This window comes from Spinacia oleracea, chromosome 1 (assembly GCF_020520425.1).
Source record: "Spinacia oleracea cultivar Varoflay chromosome 1, BTI_SOV_V1, whole genome shotgun sequence".
Taxonomy (NCBI): domain Eukaryota; kingdom Viridiplantae; phylum Streptophyta; class Magnoliopsida; order Caryophyllales; family Amaranthaceae; genus Spinacia; species Spinacia oleracea.
This window is the reverse complement of record NC_079487.1, coordinates 15,815,005-15,832,334: the sequence shown is the minus strand read 5'-3', so window position 1 is coordinate 15,832,334 and position 17,330 is coordinate 15,815,005. Positions and strand designations below refer to the sequence as shown.

At 39.1% G+C, this 17,330-nt stretch overlaps 1 protein-coding gene across 1 annotated transcript; it reads right to left on the bottom strand.

The window, feature by feature from the left end:
* Positions 1-13,151: 13,151 nt before the first annotated feature.
* On the bottom strand, positions 13,152-15,199 carry LOC110777202 (uncharacterized). Its single transcript, XM_021981811.1, has 2 exons — positions 14,917-15,199; positions 13,152-14,821 (listed from the first exon to the last, which is right to left on the bottom strand). The coding sequence occupies exons 1-2, from the start codon at positions 15,197-15,199 to the stop codon at positions 13,152-13,154; spliced, it is 1,953 nt and encodes a 650-aa protein (XP_021837503.1).
* Between the last annotated feature and the right edge of the window lie 2,131 nt (positions 15,200-17,330).

Below are 17,330 nucleotides of genomic sequence, written 5' to 3'. Positions count from 1 at the left end.
TATTTTGACGAACGAGAGCTATGACGTTCTATTACTTGAAAGTGATGAACCTGCGACTTACAAGCAAGCTATGACGAGCCCTAGCTCCAAGCAATGGCAAGAAGCCATGCAATCTGAATTAGACTCCATGTCTGAAAACCAAGTATGGGATTTGGTCGATTTGCCAGATGGCTACCAAGCCATTGGAAGCAAATGGGTTTTCAAACTGAAAAAGGACAAGGATGGGAAACTTGAAGTTTTCAAAGCTAGATTGGTTGCAAAAGGTTACAGGCAAGTCCACGGTGTGGATTACGATGAAACCTTTTCACCAGTTGCAATGCTAAAGTCTATTCGAATAATGTTAGCAATCGCTGCATATTACGATTACGAAATATGGCAGATGGATGTCAAAACTGCTTTCTTAAACGGCGTTTTAACAGAAACTGTGTTTATGACACAGCCTGAAGGTTTTGAGGATCCAAAGAATGCTAAAAAGGTATGCAAGCTAAAGAAGTCAATCTACGGATTGAAGCAGGCATCCAGGAGCTGGAATATACGTTTTGATGAAGCAGTCAGTGACTTTGGTTTCATCAAGAACGCGGACGAATCTTGTGTATACAAGAAGGTCAGTGGGAGCAAAATTGCTTTCCTAGTATTATATGTCGACGACATATTGCTTATCGGAAATGACATTCCTATGTTGAACTCTGTCAAGATTTGGCTTGGGAAATGTTTTTCGATGAAGGATCTAGGAGAAACACAGTACATATTGGGCATCAAGATTTACAGAGATAGATCTAAAAAGATGATTGGACTTAGTCAAAGCACTTATATCAATAAGGTGCTTGATAGGTTCAAGATGGCGGACTCCAAGCGAGGCTACCTACCCATGTCTCATGGAATGACTCTAAGCAAGACTCAGTGCCCAAAAACACTTGATGAGCGTAGACGAATGAATGGGATTCCATATGCATCATTGATTGGTTCAATAATGTATGCTATGATATGTACACCCCCGGATGTTGCGTACGCACTCAGTGCTACGAGCAGATACCAGTCAGACCCAGGAGAGGCGCATTGGACTGCTGCCAAGAACATTATGAAGTACCTGAAAAGGCACAAAGATGACTTCCTGGTCTATGGTGGAGATGATGAATTAATTGTTAAAGGCTATACGGACGCAAGTTTCCAAACCGACAAAGATGATTTCAGATCACAGTCTGGGTTTGTCTTCTGCCTCAACGGAGGAGCAGTAAGCTGGAAAAGTGCTAAGCAAAGCACCATTGCGGATTCTACAACTGAAGCGGAGTACATTGCTGCACATGAAGCAGCAAAGGAAGCTATATGGCTAAGGAAGTTCATAGGAGAACTTGGTGTAGTCCCCTCCATTAAAGGACCAATAGCCCTGTATTGTGATAATAACGGAGCTATTGCACAGGCAAAAGAGCCTAGACACCACCAGAGAGTCAAGCATGTACTTCGTAGATTTCACCTTCTACGAGAGTTCGTTGAAAGAAAAGAAGTCGAGATAAGCAAAATTGGAACTGATGACAACATATCAGATCCATTAACTAAACCTCTGCCGCAGGCAAAGCACAACTCGCACACTGCAGCTATGGGAATCAAGCATATTGGAGAATGGCTTTGATGTCTCTGTTTAATGTTTTAAAGTTTTAGAGTTTAAATCTTTGTAAAACATTATTGGTTAATCATTCACAATAAATGAAAAGAATTCATTTATCCATTTAATTTGTGGTTTATTAAATGATGAGTCCCTTCAATTTGACGATATATTCAAGATAGACTGTCAGGACCAGTCCTGTGACTAAGAAATGTCTATCAAGTGAACTTGAATGTCAAAGGTTGAAAATGGTCCCTAATCGGAGTTTTCTATAAAATTGGACGCATAGAAAACGTTAGACGATTAGAATGCAAGATGACTAGTAGTTCTGTTTCTTGAGCTATGTGGACATGGCAATGTCATAATCATTTGCATAGATACTTACTTTGGGAAGACTAGTATCGGACGAGACCTATGAAACTTTACTGTAAGAGATGAAAGTCTGTCATAAGTAAATTTCATTAAATTATTAGACACTAAATCCTCAATACCTGAGTGATTTGAGATTACTTGTTTGAGAACTGGTTGCTTTGACGTTGACCAACCGTCGCACCGTAAAAGGAGGCTATAAAGGCAACGCTCAGGTAATCACCTATCAAACGAAGTCTAATCTCAAGATCGCAAGATTGGGATTGTCCTCCCATAAATCGGGATGAGATGCTTAAAAGTTGTACAAGGCCACTCGGAGAGCTAGAAACTGTGAAATGCATGGCCGTGCTCGGATGAATCATAGGCTATGATTATCTGTTTATTTGATCAGTTGAACTCTGAAACCGAGGAACACCTCTGGACATAATAAGGATGACAACTCTTACCTTATGTTCAAGAGCAAGCATCGAGCGACAAAGGAATTAGGAAATGCACACTTGTCCCTAAGGACAAGTGGGAGACTGAAGGAAATAATGCCCTTGGTCCAAGTATGCATTCTATGTTAAGTCTAATAAAAGCGGTTCAGTATTAATTAACAAGTTAATAAATCAGTGAGATCAAGTGAGCTGAATGCCTAGCTAGAGTCCGCTTCAGTTCAAGTGGAATTAATGATATTAATCCACAGCTTACTCTTGACTGAACCCGTAGGGTCACACAAATAGTACGTAAACGGATCAAGTATTTAATAGCATTAAATACTCCATCTATGAATATTCGGAACCGACGGATCTTGGTTTCAGTGGGAGCTAAGATCGTCACAGGCAAGGAATGAATACTCCGGAAACGATGATATTGCCGGAAACGGAAATATGGATCGTATCGGAAATATAAATATTATCCAAGTCGTAGATGTTGCCGGAAACGGAAACATGGTACGTGTCGGAAAATATTATCGGAAATGGAAATATTGCCAGAATCGGAAATATTGCCGGAAACGGAAATATTGTCAGAATCGGAAATATTACCGGAATCGGAAAATAATTCCGGAAACGGAAATATTAAATATTTGTTCGAAACGGAAATTAATTCCGGAATCGGAAATATTAAATATTGTTCGTATCGGAAATAAATTCCGGAATCGGAAAATTTAATCGGAAGCGCATCGTACGAATAAGCATCGGACGAGGCCTGCCGGACGAGGCCCAGCACGAAGCCAGGCCATCGCCCAGCAAGCCAAGCGCGCCGCACAAACAGCCACGCCAGGCCCAGCGCAAGGCCAGGCCCAGCAGGCTGCGCGCAGCGCGCAGCGCGCACAGCGCGCACAGCACGCGCAGCGCGCAGCGCGCGCGGGCGCTGAGTGGGCTGCTGCTCGCGCGCACGCATGGGGCCCATCGTGGCTGCCGTGCGTGTGTGTGCAAGTGTTTGTATTCGTGCACGTTTCCTAAAACATGCAGAGTTCGGTTAATGATTAAATTCCTAATTCTATTTGATAAATTAATTAAATTAGAGTTCTTGTAGGATTCTAGGTTTAATTAATTTGTATCTGAATAGGATTTCGATTCCCTTTCCATACCGCTATAAATATGAGGCTAGGGCTCACAATTTATAACACAAGTTTCAAAGTATTCAAAGTGAGTTTTTGAGAGAAAAATTCAGTCACACATTTGCCTATAAAGTGCCGAAAATAATAGTACCTTAAGGGCGATTCTAGTTGGTCAATCTTAAGGCGGATCCGGACGTGCTGTGGACTATCTACGGAGGGACGACACTTGGAGTCCTAAAGACTTGTTCTTGTTCGGTTCGGGCGCAGCTAGGGAAGGCACGCAACAAAGAGTATGCATCTAATCTATGCTAAATGATTATGTGTAAATAATATGTTTTCCTGGGTTTATGGTTTTTCCGCATGATTTATGAATTGTCATATGTATCATAACCTAACAAACCCGTAGTACGTAAACGGATCAAGTATTTAATGGAATTAAATACTCCATCTATGGATATTCGGAATCGACGGATCTTGGTTTCAGTGGGAGCTGAGATCGTCACAAGCAAGAAATGAATACTCCGGAAACGATGATATTGCCGGAAACGGAAATATGGATCGTATCGGAAATATAAATATTATCCAAGTCGTAGATGTTGCCGGAAACGGAAACATGGTACGTATCGGAAAATATTATCGGAAATGGAAATATTGCCGGAATCGGAAATATTGCCGGAAACGGAAATATTGTCAGAATCAGAAATATTATCGGAATCGGAAACTAATTCCGGAAACGGAAATATTAAATATTTGTTCGAAACGGAAATTAATTCCGGAATCGGAAATATTAAATATTGTTCGTATCGGAAATAAATTCCGGAATCGGGAATTTAATCGAAAGCGTATCGTACGAATTAGCATCGGACGAGGCTCGCTAGACGAAGGCCCAGCACGAAGCCAGGCCATCGCCCAGCAAGCCACACGCATCACCAACACACACCAAGCCTCGACCAGGCCCAGCGCAACGCCAGGCCCAGCCAAGGCCTTGGGCGCGCGCGCGGACACATGCAACAAGCATGGGCCGAGGCGCTGTGCGCTCAGCGTGGGCCGCAAGGCCTGCACGAGTGTGCGGTGCTCGTGCGATGCTCGTGTGCGTGCTATACGAATCCTAAAGCTATCAGGATTCGATATATGATTAAATTCCTAATTCTAAAAGATAATTTAATTAATTCGTATCCTAGTAGGATTCCAATTCTCTTTCCATACCCCTATAAATATGTGGCCTGGGTTCACAATTTAAATCGAGATTTGAAGTATTCAAAAGGTAAGATTTTCAAGCAAAAATCAGCCAAACACTTGCAACCCATATTAGCCGAAAATCCTAGAACCTTAAGGGCAATTCTAGTTGGTCAAGCTTAAGGCGGATCCGGACGTGCTGTGGCCTATCTACGGAGGGACGACACTTGGAGTCCTAAAGACTTGTTCTTGTTCGGTTCGGGCGCAGCTAGGGAGGGCACGCTACAAAGTGTATGCATCTGAATTATGCTAAATGATTATGTGTAAATTATATGTTTCCTGGCTTTATGGTTTTTCCGCATGATTTATGTTTATTCATATGTATCATAACCTAACACTGACAACGTTACGCTCACGAGGGACGAGGTCACACATTAGCCTCGTGCTTTTTCGACCCCCTCACAGTGGCGACTCTGCTAGGGAACGTTAATGAAATACTCGTGCTCGTAGGTAATCAAAATAGCCGAAGGGTGAAACGATTCTACTCCGCGTTTATTTCCTTATCAAGTTGGGACGACCTGAAAATCAGCATATTAATGTGAACGGACAGAACCGCATAACGAATCTTGGCTCCCTTGGTGTGTTTCATCTCGGGAGTTGGGACTAAGGATACCCATCGCCACTCGGGGGGTGCATACGCTTCGAATGTTGTCCACTCGGCACTTTCGCTAGTAGTACACCTGTCCCAAACCCAATCGCTCGCCCACTAGGTCCCTCTCATTGGTGCATGCCCCCTTGGCTTACATCGTGATTGGCCTCTTGGGACGAAATTCGTCTGTTGAATGCACTACCTCGACCGGGGCATGTGTTGGATCTACGATAGAAGCGGTACCAAGCCGGCGCAAATATTACCCATAGAAGCCTATCATAAACTACGTGACATATTATTTTTTGCTTCATGTTGTAATGCTAGTTATGTGTAGCGAATTATGTGATTGTGTTGTGATTGTGTGTGACAAATAATACCGGAAAACCAACGACCCTAAAAACTTCCCAAACATTCATAAACACCGATTGGCCAAAGAGTTATACCAAAATACGTGTTCCGCAGCCCCGGGCGATCGCCACAAAAATAAGAGACGCCTAGGACGGCCTGTAACGGATCCCATAACGCTGCACAACGCGTAAAGGACGTTATTAGGCAAGCACGCAAAATTAAATCGTACTAAAAAGGATAGACGAACAGAATACGAGTACCAGTCAGGGACGCATTTTCAACGCCCCTGGCTGGGCGCCAATTATTTTCTACGCCCCTTCTAGGCGCTGAAGTTGCTGCCTGGCCTTTTAGTCAGGCATAGTAGCCTCGGTGCCCGCGTATAAAATATACGTAGCAATAAAAAAATTCGTAAAAAATTTGCTACGAGGACGTATGAAAAAGGCACTCGATTCTAAGAACGACTTAAAAAATAAACAACTCCTTGTGTCGTCATTAGGCCTCCTATGACGACAATGTTCGGCACCGAAACCGAGCATGCTAATTAAAATGACCTTGAATGTCACATGGGCAAAGTATTCAAAAAATGATGTTCGAATAAAGTTTTCAAGGAAAAATAATGTTCGAATAAAAAAAAATCCGAGTCTAGACTAGGCTATGCCAAAGTACAATCTAAATCTTAAGTCTTAGTTGTCTTATACATAGAATTGGTCCTAATGCTTGGTGTCGTGCTGCAAGTTAAAAAGTTAAACCATATTTAGTCTCCCTTCCTAACATTTAAATCAATAAGCACCCATATGTAATTGTCATCCCTTGCTAAGAATCTACGGCCTCAATACTCTCTCTCACCAATAAAAAGAATATATTATTTAATTCAAGTATTTGCAAAATGGAAACAGTCACATTCTGAAAATCATTCCTCCATAGTCGCACAGCCCCCGGAGTGAACCTAAGGTGTCAATACCATTGGCAAAAAAAATTAATGGCCTCAAGGCTTATGATCACATTGGGTCACGACTATCATAGTCCTCTCGAGCCACTCGCTCCCTGAAGTACTCCTAAGTACGGACTAAAAGATTTTCCACGAATGCAACATGACGAACCAAAATACCCAAATCGGCACGCCATAAGGCTACCATTGGGGTAAAGCAATACACACTAAGAGGGAAGCCGCACTAATGATTCTAGTCTTGCAAAAATGAAAATTCGATCTCCCCAACTAACTACCTTGCCAACATTAAGCAAAATGGCGCATGACAAATGAACACCCAAGGGTTAAAATCTAAAGTGTCAACCAACGAAAGTTATGGTTCAATTAGCCTAAATCTGAGAGTCGCTTGGTCAAGTATTTTAGGCTTACGCCACGTCATTATTTTGAGTCTAAGCCACCTCCTTGTATTCATACACGGGTTATAATCAGAAAAATTAATGAAAGTTCGAGTCTTATTCACAACTTCCAATTAAATCCCGAAAACTGGAATATGAAAAGAAGCAAAAATTACTTTTGATGTAATTCTTTCGTTAAATTTCAATAAAGCAAAAATAACATTTTGAACCTACGCTATTTGCACATTTTAAGAAACGACTAAATACGCTTGCAAAGTAAGACAACTTAAAGGTCCACCCTAGGCCTACTAAAATTAAAGGTCCACTATAGGCCTACCAAACGAGGCTCACTTAGTCTCGCCTCGTGACTCAAAGACCACAACCATGCATATTTAAATTAAGTAGAGACATGTTTACCTATAGCTATAACCTCGTTCTTCTCATCAAACTCCCTCTGATACAATTTTGAACAATAACCCGATGTCGAGGTATTGATTTTTTCACAGTAGTATCACTTCCTTCATTTTCATCCAATTCTTCATCACTCTCTGGAGCTGATTCTTCTGATTCCTCCCAGTTGTAAGTTGGCATAACTTCAGCCTCGATATGATTGGATGGAGGAGATTGATTTTGAAATGCATTTTCACTCACATGCATGTAAGTTGGAGGCACCAGACCAGAAGCAAGCTTCCCGGCTCGATCTTTCCCTGACATGGTGATTGGTGGTGTAGGAGGTCGTGACATCACAGATTTTGTTGCCCTCATGGGTGCAACAAACGCTATTTTTTCCAAATGTGGTTTGGTACCTGTGAGTGAAGCTTTTTCAGGCTGATGTCTAACTTTATGAAGTTGTTGGGAAGCTTTGTCCCGCTCCAGAGAAGGCTGTCGGGTAGCTATGACAGGCTTCACAGTAGCTTGAGTAGTAGGCTGCATAGGAGGCTTGAGGATAGGCTTCACAGTAGGCTGAGTAGTACTCTGCAGGTTAGGCTTCACAGTAGGTTAGTGTGAGGCTGTAAGATTCGTTGTTGCTGTTTTTTGTGCTGCTATTTCAATCAGGTTGGGAAACAAAGGTCCTTTTGACCATCTACTTTGTGCAACCTTTGTTTTCGGTTGTGATGCTTCTGTAAGAGTTGGCGAAATTGATTGTGGTAATGGGTTAGAGGATGGTTTTGACTGGGTAACAGCTAGTTTTGATGATGTCTTAAGTTTTTGCTTTCAAATCATGGTAGTAGACCGAGGCATGGATGATTGTGATGCAACCATTGAAGGAGATGATGTAGAAAAGGTGGGTTTTTTAGCAGTTGTGGGTTGTTTGATGGGTTGTGAAACAGACCCAAATGATTGTGATACTCCAAGTGTTGGAGGGGTGAACTGTCCCCAGTTTTGGATGGATGGATCAGAAGATTTGGGTGTTGGATCAGAAGGTTTGGGTGACTTCGATGCACCAAGGCTTGATCTGTCATCGGTAGCTAAAAATGTTCTTTTAGTACTGTAAGTCATGACTTTTTAGTTTCTGTTCAACAAGTAAGAAACACAATCAGCCATGAATAAAAAAAAATGATGAAACCAACAAATGTAAGAATGAAACACTAAATAGTAAATAGGATATAAGCAAATGTACCACCACTTTCGCTGCATATCTGGGATTAATTAATACTTTGTCTAATCAAGATGATAGTGTAATTTGAACTAGTAAGGCCACAACTAAATACACAGCTCAAAGTTTCTGCTGGTACACCAGCTCAAAAATGTCACAACCCAGAAACAACATCAATACATACAAATACAGAAACAAAGAAAAACTGAACTGGTGTATCATCTTGATTAGACAAAATACAACATCTGGTTGGCTCAAAGCTAACTGTGACACCTCATTCATAAATGTAGAATCGATGCTAGTATTGCAGGGCTTGTTAGAGATGATAAGGGCGAGTGGATTCTGGGTTTTCAGCAGAAATGCTGTACCCAAACAACTCTTATGTCGTTTTGTATCTTTGAACTTTTAATCTAATGAAGGTCCACCAGAATTCAATGTGGATAATGAATTCAATGTGGCTGAAATTGTTGGTACGAAGGAAGACTTGATTTCACAAAAGAAGGAAATGGCTTTGAAAGATAGGAAGAAGTCTCTGCTTGCTGCAAACGAAGTAGTTGGTGATGCTACAAAGAAAAGGCGCAGTACTCTGTTGTTGAATAAGTCAAAGAGGCATGTTGAAGTAGAAAATGAAAATGAATCTGTTTTTATTGATCGTGTTGAGGTGGGAAGAGAAAATGAGCTTATTTGTAATGATCAATCTGCAAATAAGGGTGTAACAGTGAAATTAGCTTTGAAGAATAGGCTTGGAACTTTATTGTCAAACAAGTCAGAGGGTCGCGATGGACACAGTGACGGTAAAAATTTCCCTCCTTCCAACATGAGACAGGATAATGTGGAAGTCGAAAACAGAAATGACTCTGGTGTTAGTAATGACCAAGGTACAAATAAGGTTGCAAAACGCCCTGGGAAGTTGGGTGGGAAGAAAAGGCGTGGCTCTCTACACTTAAAAAAGTCAGTTGAAAAGGAAAATGATGCATCTGACATCTTAGATACATCCACGAAATTTGACAAAGAAAACGAACATGTTCTTGCAAATGATCAAAGTACTAGTAAGGGTGTTAAATCTGCTGGTAAATTAGCTGGGAATAAGAGGCGTGGTGGTACTCTGGTGTTAAACAAGTCTGAGGTGCAAGTCAATGAGGGCGATGCAAATAAAACGAATGTTGATGGTGGAAAGCTGATCAGTACTAAGTCCAATTTGACAATCAATGAGAGTGATGCAGTTAGTAAGGGTGGAAAACATGCTAGTAAAATAGCGGGGAAAAAGAGGCGTGGCACACTAGTGTTAAACAAGTCTGATGAGGTGTAAGACAATGATGAATGTATCAGAAGTAAGCCGGTTGTTGATAATGATGAAGATGTAAGTAAAGATGGAACCAGTAAGTCGAATTTGACAGCAAATGAGAGTGATGCAGCAATTTCAAGTTCCTTAAACATTATTCCTGAGTTGGAAAAGGTTAAAAATAAACAAACGACACACTTCATACTTTGTGGACATAGACTACAGAGAAAGGATTTCCAACAACTCATCAAGCGTCTCAAAGGAAAACATTGCAGAGATTCTCATCAATGGTCATATCAGGCTTCACATTTTGTTGTTCCAGAACCGATCCGCAGAACAGAGAAGTTCTTTGCTGCTGCAGCATCTGGGAGGTGAAATTCCTATCTAAGCTTAGTTTTCTTTATGGTTTTTGTATATTACTCTGTATCTTCGACACAGTTAGCAGTCTTTTTCCTTTATAGATTATAGACCTGGTCATCACGAGCCCAACCTGGCTCGTAAATGACGGGTTTGGGCAGATTTTAGTCCCGGTTTTAGGGCCCGACCGGCCTAATTTTTAATTTTCTGTGGGTTTTAGGCAGCTTGGAACATTATATTAAATCCACCAAATCTTCAGAAATAGTGTAATTTAAACTACTAATGCACAACTAATTTCGGGGGTTAAGGAAGCTGAAACACTACAGGCATACTAAATTCATTCAGGGGTTTAACCGCCCAACAATTTAAAATATGCTCACGATTTAACTTTGCCCAATGACCACTATATCAGTTACAAGTAAAATTAGTTACAAATAAGGAACGTGAAAGGTAAGGTGACTTGGTATATCCCACGAAGCTGCCTACACAACCAGATTTACTGTCTATTTCAAAGCAACGCATCGAAACATCCCCTGCCACACACACACACATCTATCCATTCTATCACAAAGACAAGAGAAACAATACATGAGACTTATCCTTTGGTTCATAGTAAGTTGCCTGCTACTGAGTTGCAAAAGCAATCTACTCATAAATATTAGCATAGCAGGCGGGAAGTCAACACAACAGGAAGCTGAAACACTTAAGAAGCCAGCCAACACAGAAGAATCAACTGTAACGTAAAAAGATAGTAGCAGGCCTCAACCGATAAGTCGCCTGCAACCAGACTGCAAGAGAAAAGAACCAGAATGCAAGAGAAAAAAAACCAGCCCCTGCATACATCAGAACAGAACATCAGAACAGAATAGAGAACCCTACCCAGAACAACTAGAAGAAAAGGCTGAACTCAGCTTGAAACCAGCAGCACAGATGCAGATGCTCAGCCTTTAGTTAGTTTTATTTTGAATAAAATTTCAGTAATTTGCTACAAACTTCAGCCATGCTACATTGTGAAGACATTCATAGGGGTGAAACCGTCAATAGGCTCACCACTATATATGGGTGTACAGAGAAATAAATGTGTTAATCTGCAAACCTAGTTAAGGTGAATGATATAAGATTAAACGTCGTTTCAAGCATTAAACTAAATTTAGATATCATATTGCTGAATTGCAGATTTATCCACAATCCATCATCCCAGACTTTCCTTTTAATCTTTCCCTTCATTAGTCACTCACCTCGATCCTTACTTTATTATGCAATATTCCCAATAACCAAGAGACAATACAAGAGAGTAACCCAAGACCTTCCGGAAAAGAGCATGATATAACTAGTACATTGAAAATAAAAGATAATAAGTCCATAGATCGAATCAATAGAATACAAATACAAAGAATAACGGCGTAAAATAAATAAGCATGATCAATCGGCCCCACCCTCTTTCGCTACTGGTAAAGAATCACCTAAATCAAACAAATCTCTAGGCTTATTCTTAACAACATGGAACCATCCTTTTTGTATCTCATCTTCTATGTAAAAAACTTGTTTTGCTTGAGATGAGAAGACAAATGGATCATCTTGCAATAATTGTCCAGTATGCATCAATTTATAGAAATTGACACATACTCCTCCTTTTGGATATGTTCTTACACCCCTACGAATGTCTACCCAATCACAACGAAACAATACAACTTTATAATCTCCATAGTAATTTAATTCATAGATATCCATCACTTTTCCGTAGTATGCCACTCCATCCGCTTCAACCATAACTCCAGAATTTTGTGTCAAAAGACGACAATCGCGATCAGTGGAAAGGAATTTGTATCCATTGATTATGTATCCTTTTAATTTTCTATCATAAGAATGCAAACCACCCGCCAAAGCTTTTCTTAGTTTCCCATCTTCGGTGGTTGCATCTATGAAATGTACCTACGATAATACTTAATTATCTCAAATAAAGTTTATTTTTTCAAAAACAGAAGTATGTATTAACATTAAAAGAACTTAAGTAACCTTGTTTCGCAGCCACCCTCCAAATTCATTGATGATCCATTTACTTTCATCACTCTCCGCGACGGAAATTTCTAAGTTCATTTGACGCTTCTCGGTTAAAAATTCACTTCATGGAAGAAGAAAAAACATAAGAGTGATTTATTACAAAATTTTTTATTCAAAAGAAAACCAACATAATACTTACTCTAGATCCCCTTTGATCTCATCAGAGTGAAGTAAAACGTAGCGATGGGCTTGTTTTAAGCTTTGACCATCAAGGCAAATGCTGACCTCCTTTCCAATGACTCGACCGCCGGAATTAAATAAGTAATCATCAGAATTTGAAATGTCATCATCCATCCTTTTAGGCATGTTGAAAATGGTCTTAACACCTTGAAGATATCTCGAGCAAAACCTAATTGTCTCCTCTAAAAGGTAGCCTTCCGCAATAGATCCTTCAGGTTGGGCTTTATTGGTTACATGTGACTTCAAATGGGACAAATACCTTTCAAATAAAATATTTGTATATAATAAATGTAAATTATTTAATAAAAAAATATAATTCACATAGGTAAGATATAAACCATTCAATGGGATACATCCATCTGTACTGCACTGGTCCACCAAGTTTAACCTCCTCCACTAAGTGAATCAACAAATGGACCATGATTGTGAAAAATGAAGGCAAAAACTCCATTTCCAACTGACAAAGAGTTAAAACAATTCCATCTTGAAGACCATCTAAATCATCTGGATCAATACTGGTGGAGCACAACTTCTTGAAAAACGAAGACAATCTAGCCAACAAGTCAATCACCTTTGTAGCATTAGAAGCTCTTAAGGCAACGGGGAGAATATCTTGCATAAGAACATGGTTGTCATGACTCTTGAGGTTAATCAACTTCCTTTGCTTCATATCACACAACTAGAAAGGTTGGATCCATATCCATCCGGAACTTTAAGTTTCTGCAAAACATTTAAGAATCTCTCTTTTTCCTCCCTAGACATAGAATAGGAAGCTGGAGGCATGTATTCATTTCCATTATGATCAGCACTAAGCCAAAGGTGAGTCTTTATTCTCCATGCTTCAAGGGCTTCTCGATCATCCCTATTATCTCTACTCTTATCCATACTAAGAAGTGTTCCCAAAAGATTCTCAGACACATTTTTCTCAATGTGCATAACGTCTAAATTATGCCTTAGAAGATTATGCTCCCAATACACCAAATCAAAGAATATGCTTCTCTTGGTACCAAAGACAATTTCATCTTGGACATCATTGTTATCAGTATGTCCTCTTTGTCTCTTTTTCGGTGGTGCCTTTGACTTTCCATAAACATACTTGACCTTTTCTTGTTGCCTCAATATATCAGTGCCGCTGGGACGAGATGGGGCTTCACCCAACTCATTAGTTCCAAACTTCTCACAAAACTTTTCACCCTGACGTCGATATGGGTGATCTGCGGGTAACCATTTTCTATAGCTACAATAACAAATCTTGTTCCCAAATCTATCAGAGGGTGTGAAATCCATGCATATAGGACATGCATTGTAACCTTTTGTGCTCAAACCAGAGAGCATTGCATAGCCAGGAAAGTCATTAATAGTCCAAAGCAGAGCCGCGCGCAAATTAAATTTCACTCCGTCAAAAGCATCAAAAGCTTCAACCCCTCCCCACAGCAATTTCAACTCATGAACTAATGGTTGCAAATACACGTCAATATCATTTCCAGGACTTGCTTTTCCGGGAATAAGTGTGGACAAAATGAAAGAAGATGGTTTCATACATAGCCATGGTGGAAGATTATAAGGAATCAACACCATTGGCCATGTACTATAAGTAGTGTTCATTAAACGGTAAGGATTAAACCCATCGCTCGCTAGACCTAATCGAACACTACGAGGGTCTAATGAAAAATCTCTATAACGCTCATCAAATGCCTTCCACGCTAAGGCATCGGAAGGATGCCTCAGAATCTTCTTATCATCTTCACCCAATCGCTCTGTATCATGCCATCTCATATCTTCTGCTGTTTCTGATGACATGTAGATTCTTTTTAGTCTTGGGATAAGAGGAAAATATCGCATTACCTTAGCTGGCACACCTTTCTTACAAGTATTCATACCTTGATCACTTACATCGTCACCCTTCTTACCCTTGGTTGTTTTCCACCTAGATTTACCATAAACATGACACTTGTCTTTCTCTAAAAATTCGCCCCAATACAGCATACAATCATTAGGACAAGCATCAATTTTTTCATACCCAAGGCCCAAGTCTTTTATCATTTTCTTACTGTAATAATAAGACGAGGGAAAATCAAGTATTTGAGGAAATGCATCTAAAATTAGCTTCAAGAGCATATTGAAAGATTCAATGGACCAGTGATGCATACACTTCAAGTGAAATAAGTGTAGAAGAAAAGATAACTTTGAAAAATTAATACACCCCTCATATAATTTCTCCTCAAAAGCTTGAAGTAGCTTCTTATATGTCGCATCTTCTTCTATTGAAGAATCATCATATTCAACATCTGTGTCGTATGACACGGGCTCCTCAGTCCATTCACCATCCTCTCTTGCTTCAAAAGTTGGAAAATTGGGTGGCACATTAACACTAAAAGCGATCTTAATAGTCCTCCCATATTATCTCGACCTACAAACCCACTTTGATTACCAAGGGATCCTTCACTAGTACTCCCTCCATCACTCCCTAACATACGTTGAACCATATCCCCTTTACCATGAAAGATCCAATTTCTATACGACTTATAAAACCCCTTAAACAAAATATGTCGCTCTACATCATTAACCGGGAACCATTTATCCACCTTACAGTTCTTACATGGACATCTAATTTTTCCTTCGAATAGACCTTGCTTGGAAAACGCAATGAATTGCATACAACCATCGACATATTCAGGGTGGCTAGTGGGTAGATCTATCCAACTTGTATCCATATCTATACGAAAAATAGTATAGTAATAAGATATATAATTAGTAATATGCGTTGTATAATATGAAATTTTATAGGTAAACGTTATGATCATTCTTAGAACCTTGATATAACATATAATTCATAACATAACTTTATGCTTTCTTTTTTTGGCATTTAACAATGATTTTATTAACAACAAAAGATACCTTGAAACATCAAGGTTACATTAATCAAGGGCCACCAAACAAAATCACCTCTAACAGAGGCACCTACCCAACCTAAGATATTACCAATAATCTAATTAGTGCTTCTACAAGAGACCTTAAACAAGATCTCTTTTACAAAAGAATTTACTGATTTAAAAGCCTTCTTAAAAACAACAGGATTTCTACAAAACCAAATGTTATAAATTGATTCTGAAAAGCACATGACATAACTTTATGTTTCTTCTTTAATCCTTCTTCACTAGTGACTAATATTTGGTACCTATATTCGTCTTCTCACTAGAACTTCATTTCCATTAACTCCATATTATATTTTTTTAGCATAGAAGGTCATACTTTCAACTGCACGTGAATTCAACAAGGAAAACAAAGCATGCGAGTTTCACTCATTTATGAGCACAAAATTTCGACATAATGAATAAGATGGTAAAAGCTAAAAGAAAATATCCAAGGCAGGAGTCTAATAATTGCACTCAAATTTTTTGTTTGATAATATGTATGATTTAATCTTTTTATCACTTAAACACAACCACAAGTTGAGTAGAAAAATGAAGGCAAATTCTTCATAATAATAAGAATGTCAAATTTAACACTAAGCACCTGTAAAGCGCTTGGGAGAGAGATGTTGGGATAAAGTAGATCCCAAATTCCACGTAGAAGCTTAAAACCGGCGGCCACTTGAATTAAAGTCCAAAGCTTCCATTGCTTCTGTGTAAGATACATATTTGAAATGGTAAGTAAAAATATATTAACCAAAAAAATATAATTAAGTACAAGTATAAGAAAGGCAAATAATATTTAGTTAACTTTTTAAAATCTTAAGTTCCTGTGCATTAGCACGGGCACATACTAGTGTCAAATAATAAGCAAATAGGTGTTGAAACTAGCGAAGAATATTACAATTTACAACCCTTATAAAGAAAAAACAAAAAATCTATAAGGTGACAATAAGCGACAATAAATATGGTAGATGTGTTGATTAGTGGTGATAGTGATTTGAATATTCTTATTCTCTATAAACTTATCAAGAATAGAGAGAATGGTTTCATGTATTTCAGTAGCGGAAACGAGAGATTATCAAGCTTTAATTGACAGAAAAGAACTATCAAAACTGAAGACAAAAGGCTGGCTAAATACCTAGCTAGTACAATAAGAGAAAAAAAATTCAGTAGAAGATATTTGGATCTACAAAATGTGAAGTAGAAGCAGCTCTATGAACAGGTTGAAACTGAAACCCTAAAGACAGAACTGATCTGAACAAACTGGTCAGAACTGAACCGATAAAAACTGATCTGATCAGAACTGATCAGAACAGAACTGATCTGATCTGAACGAAACATCATAACTGATCAGAACTAATCTGACCAGAACAAACCTAATATGGGAGAAAACAACAAGGATACTATTACTGGAGCTGATCAGAGCAGAACTGATCTGATCAGAACTGATCAGAATAGAACTGTCTGATCAGAACTGATCAGAACAGAACTGATCTGATCAGAACGGATCAGAACAGAACATCATAATTGATCATAACTGATCTGATCAGAACAAACCTAATATGGGAGAAAACAACAAGGATATTTTATTGTGAAAATTTTAATCTTTGATATAATAATTTCTTGTTTCTGATTTAGTAATTTTACTTCTTTGTGCTCTAAACCCGTGTTCGTTGGATCATTTTGATAGGTACATACTGATAACCCAGACGGACTCTTCAAAATTCTTTCTTCTTCATTTGAGGGGTTCACAACCTAACTCATGAATGGTTTTAGATCATGTCTCAAGTCTCAACTGTCAACTCTTAAGTCTCATGTCGTGTCCTGATTATGTTTCGACATATCACTAACTTAAACCCAGGTATTTAATGTTATTGATTGGTTACTGTAGGTGATATGGCATAATCATAGAGAATGGAAAACAAGATGA

Excerpts from the sequence above, each read along its gene's own strand:
- LOC110777202 (XM_021981811.1), bottom strand. The coding sequence starts at position 15,199 with ATGGATACAAGTTGGATAGATCTACCCACTAGCCACCCTGAATATGTC. Across the intron at positions 14,822-14,916 it reads TACTAGTGAAGGATCCCTTG|CAAGAGAGGATGGTGAATGG; the intron begins GTAATCAAAGTG and ends CAACTTTTGAAG.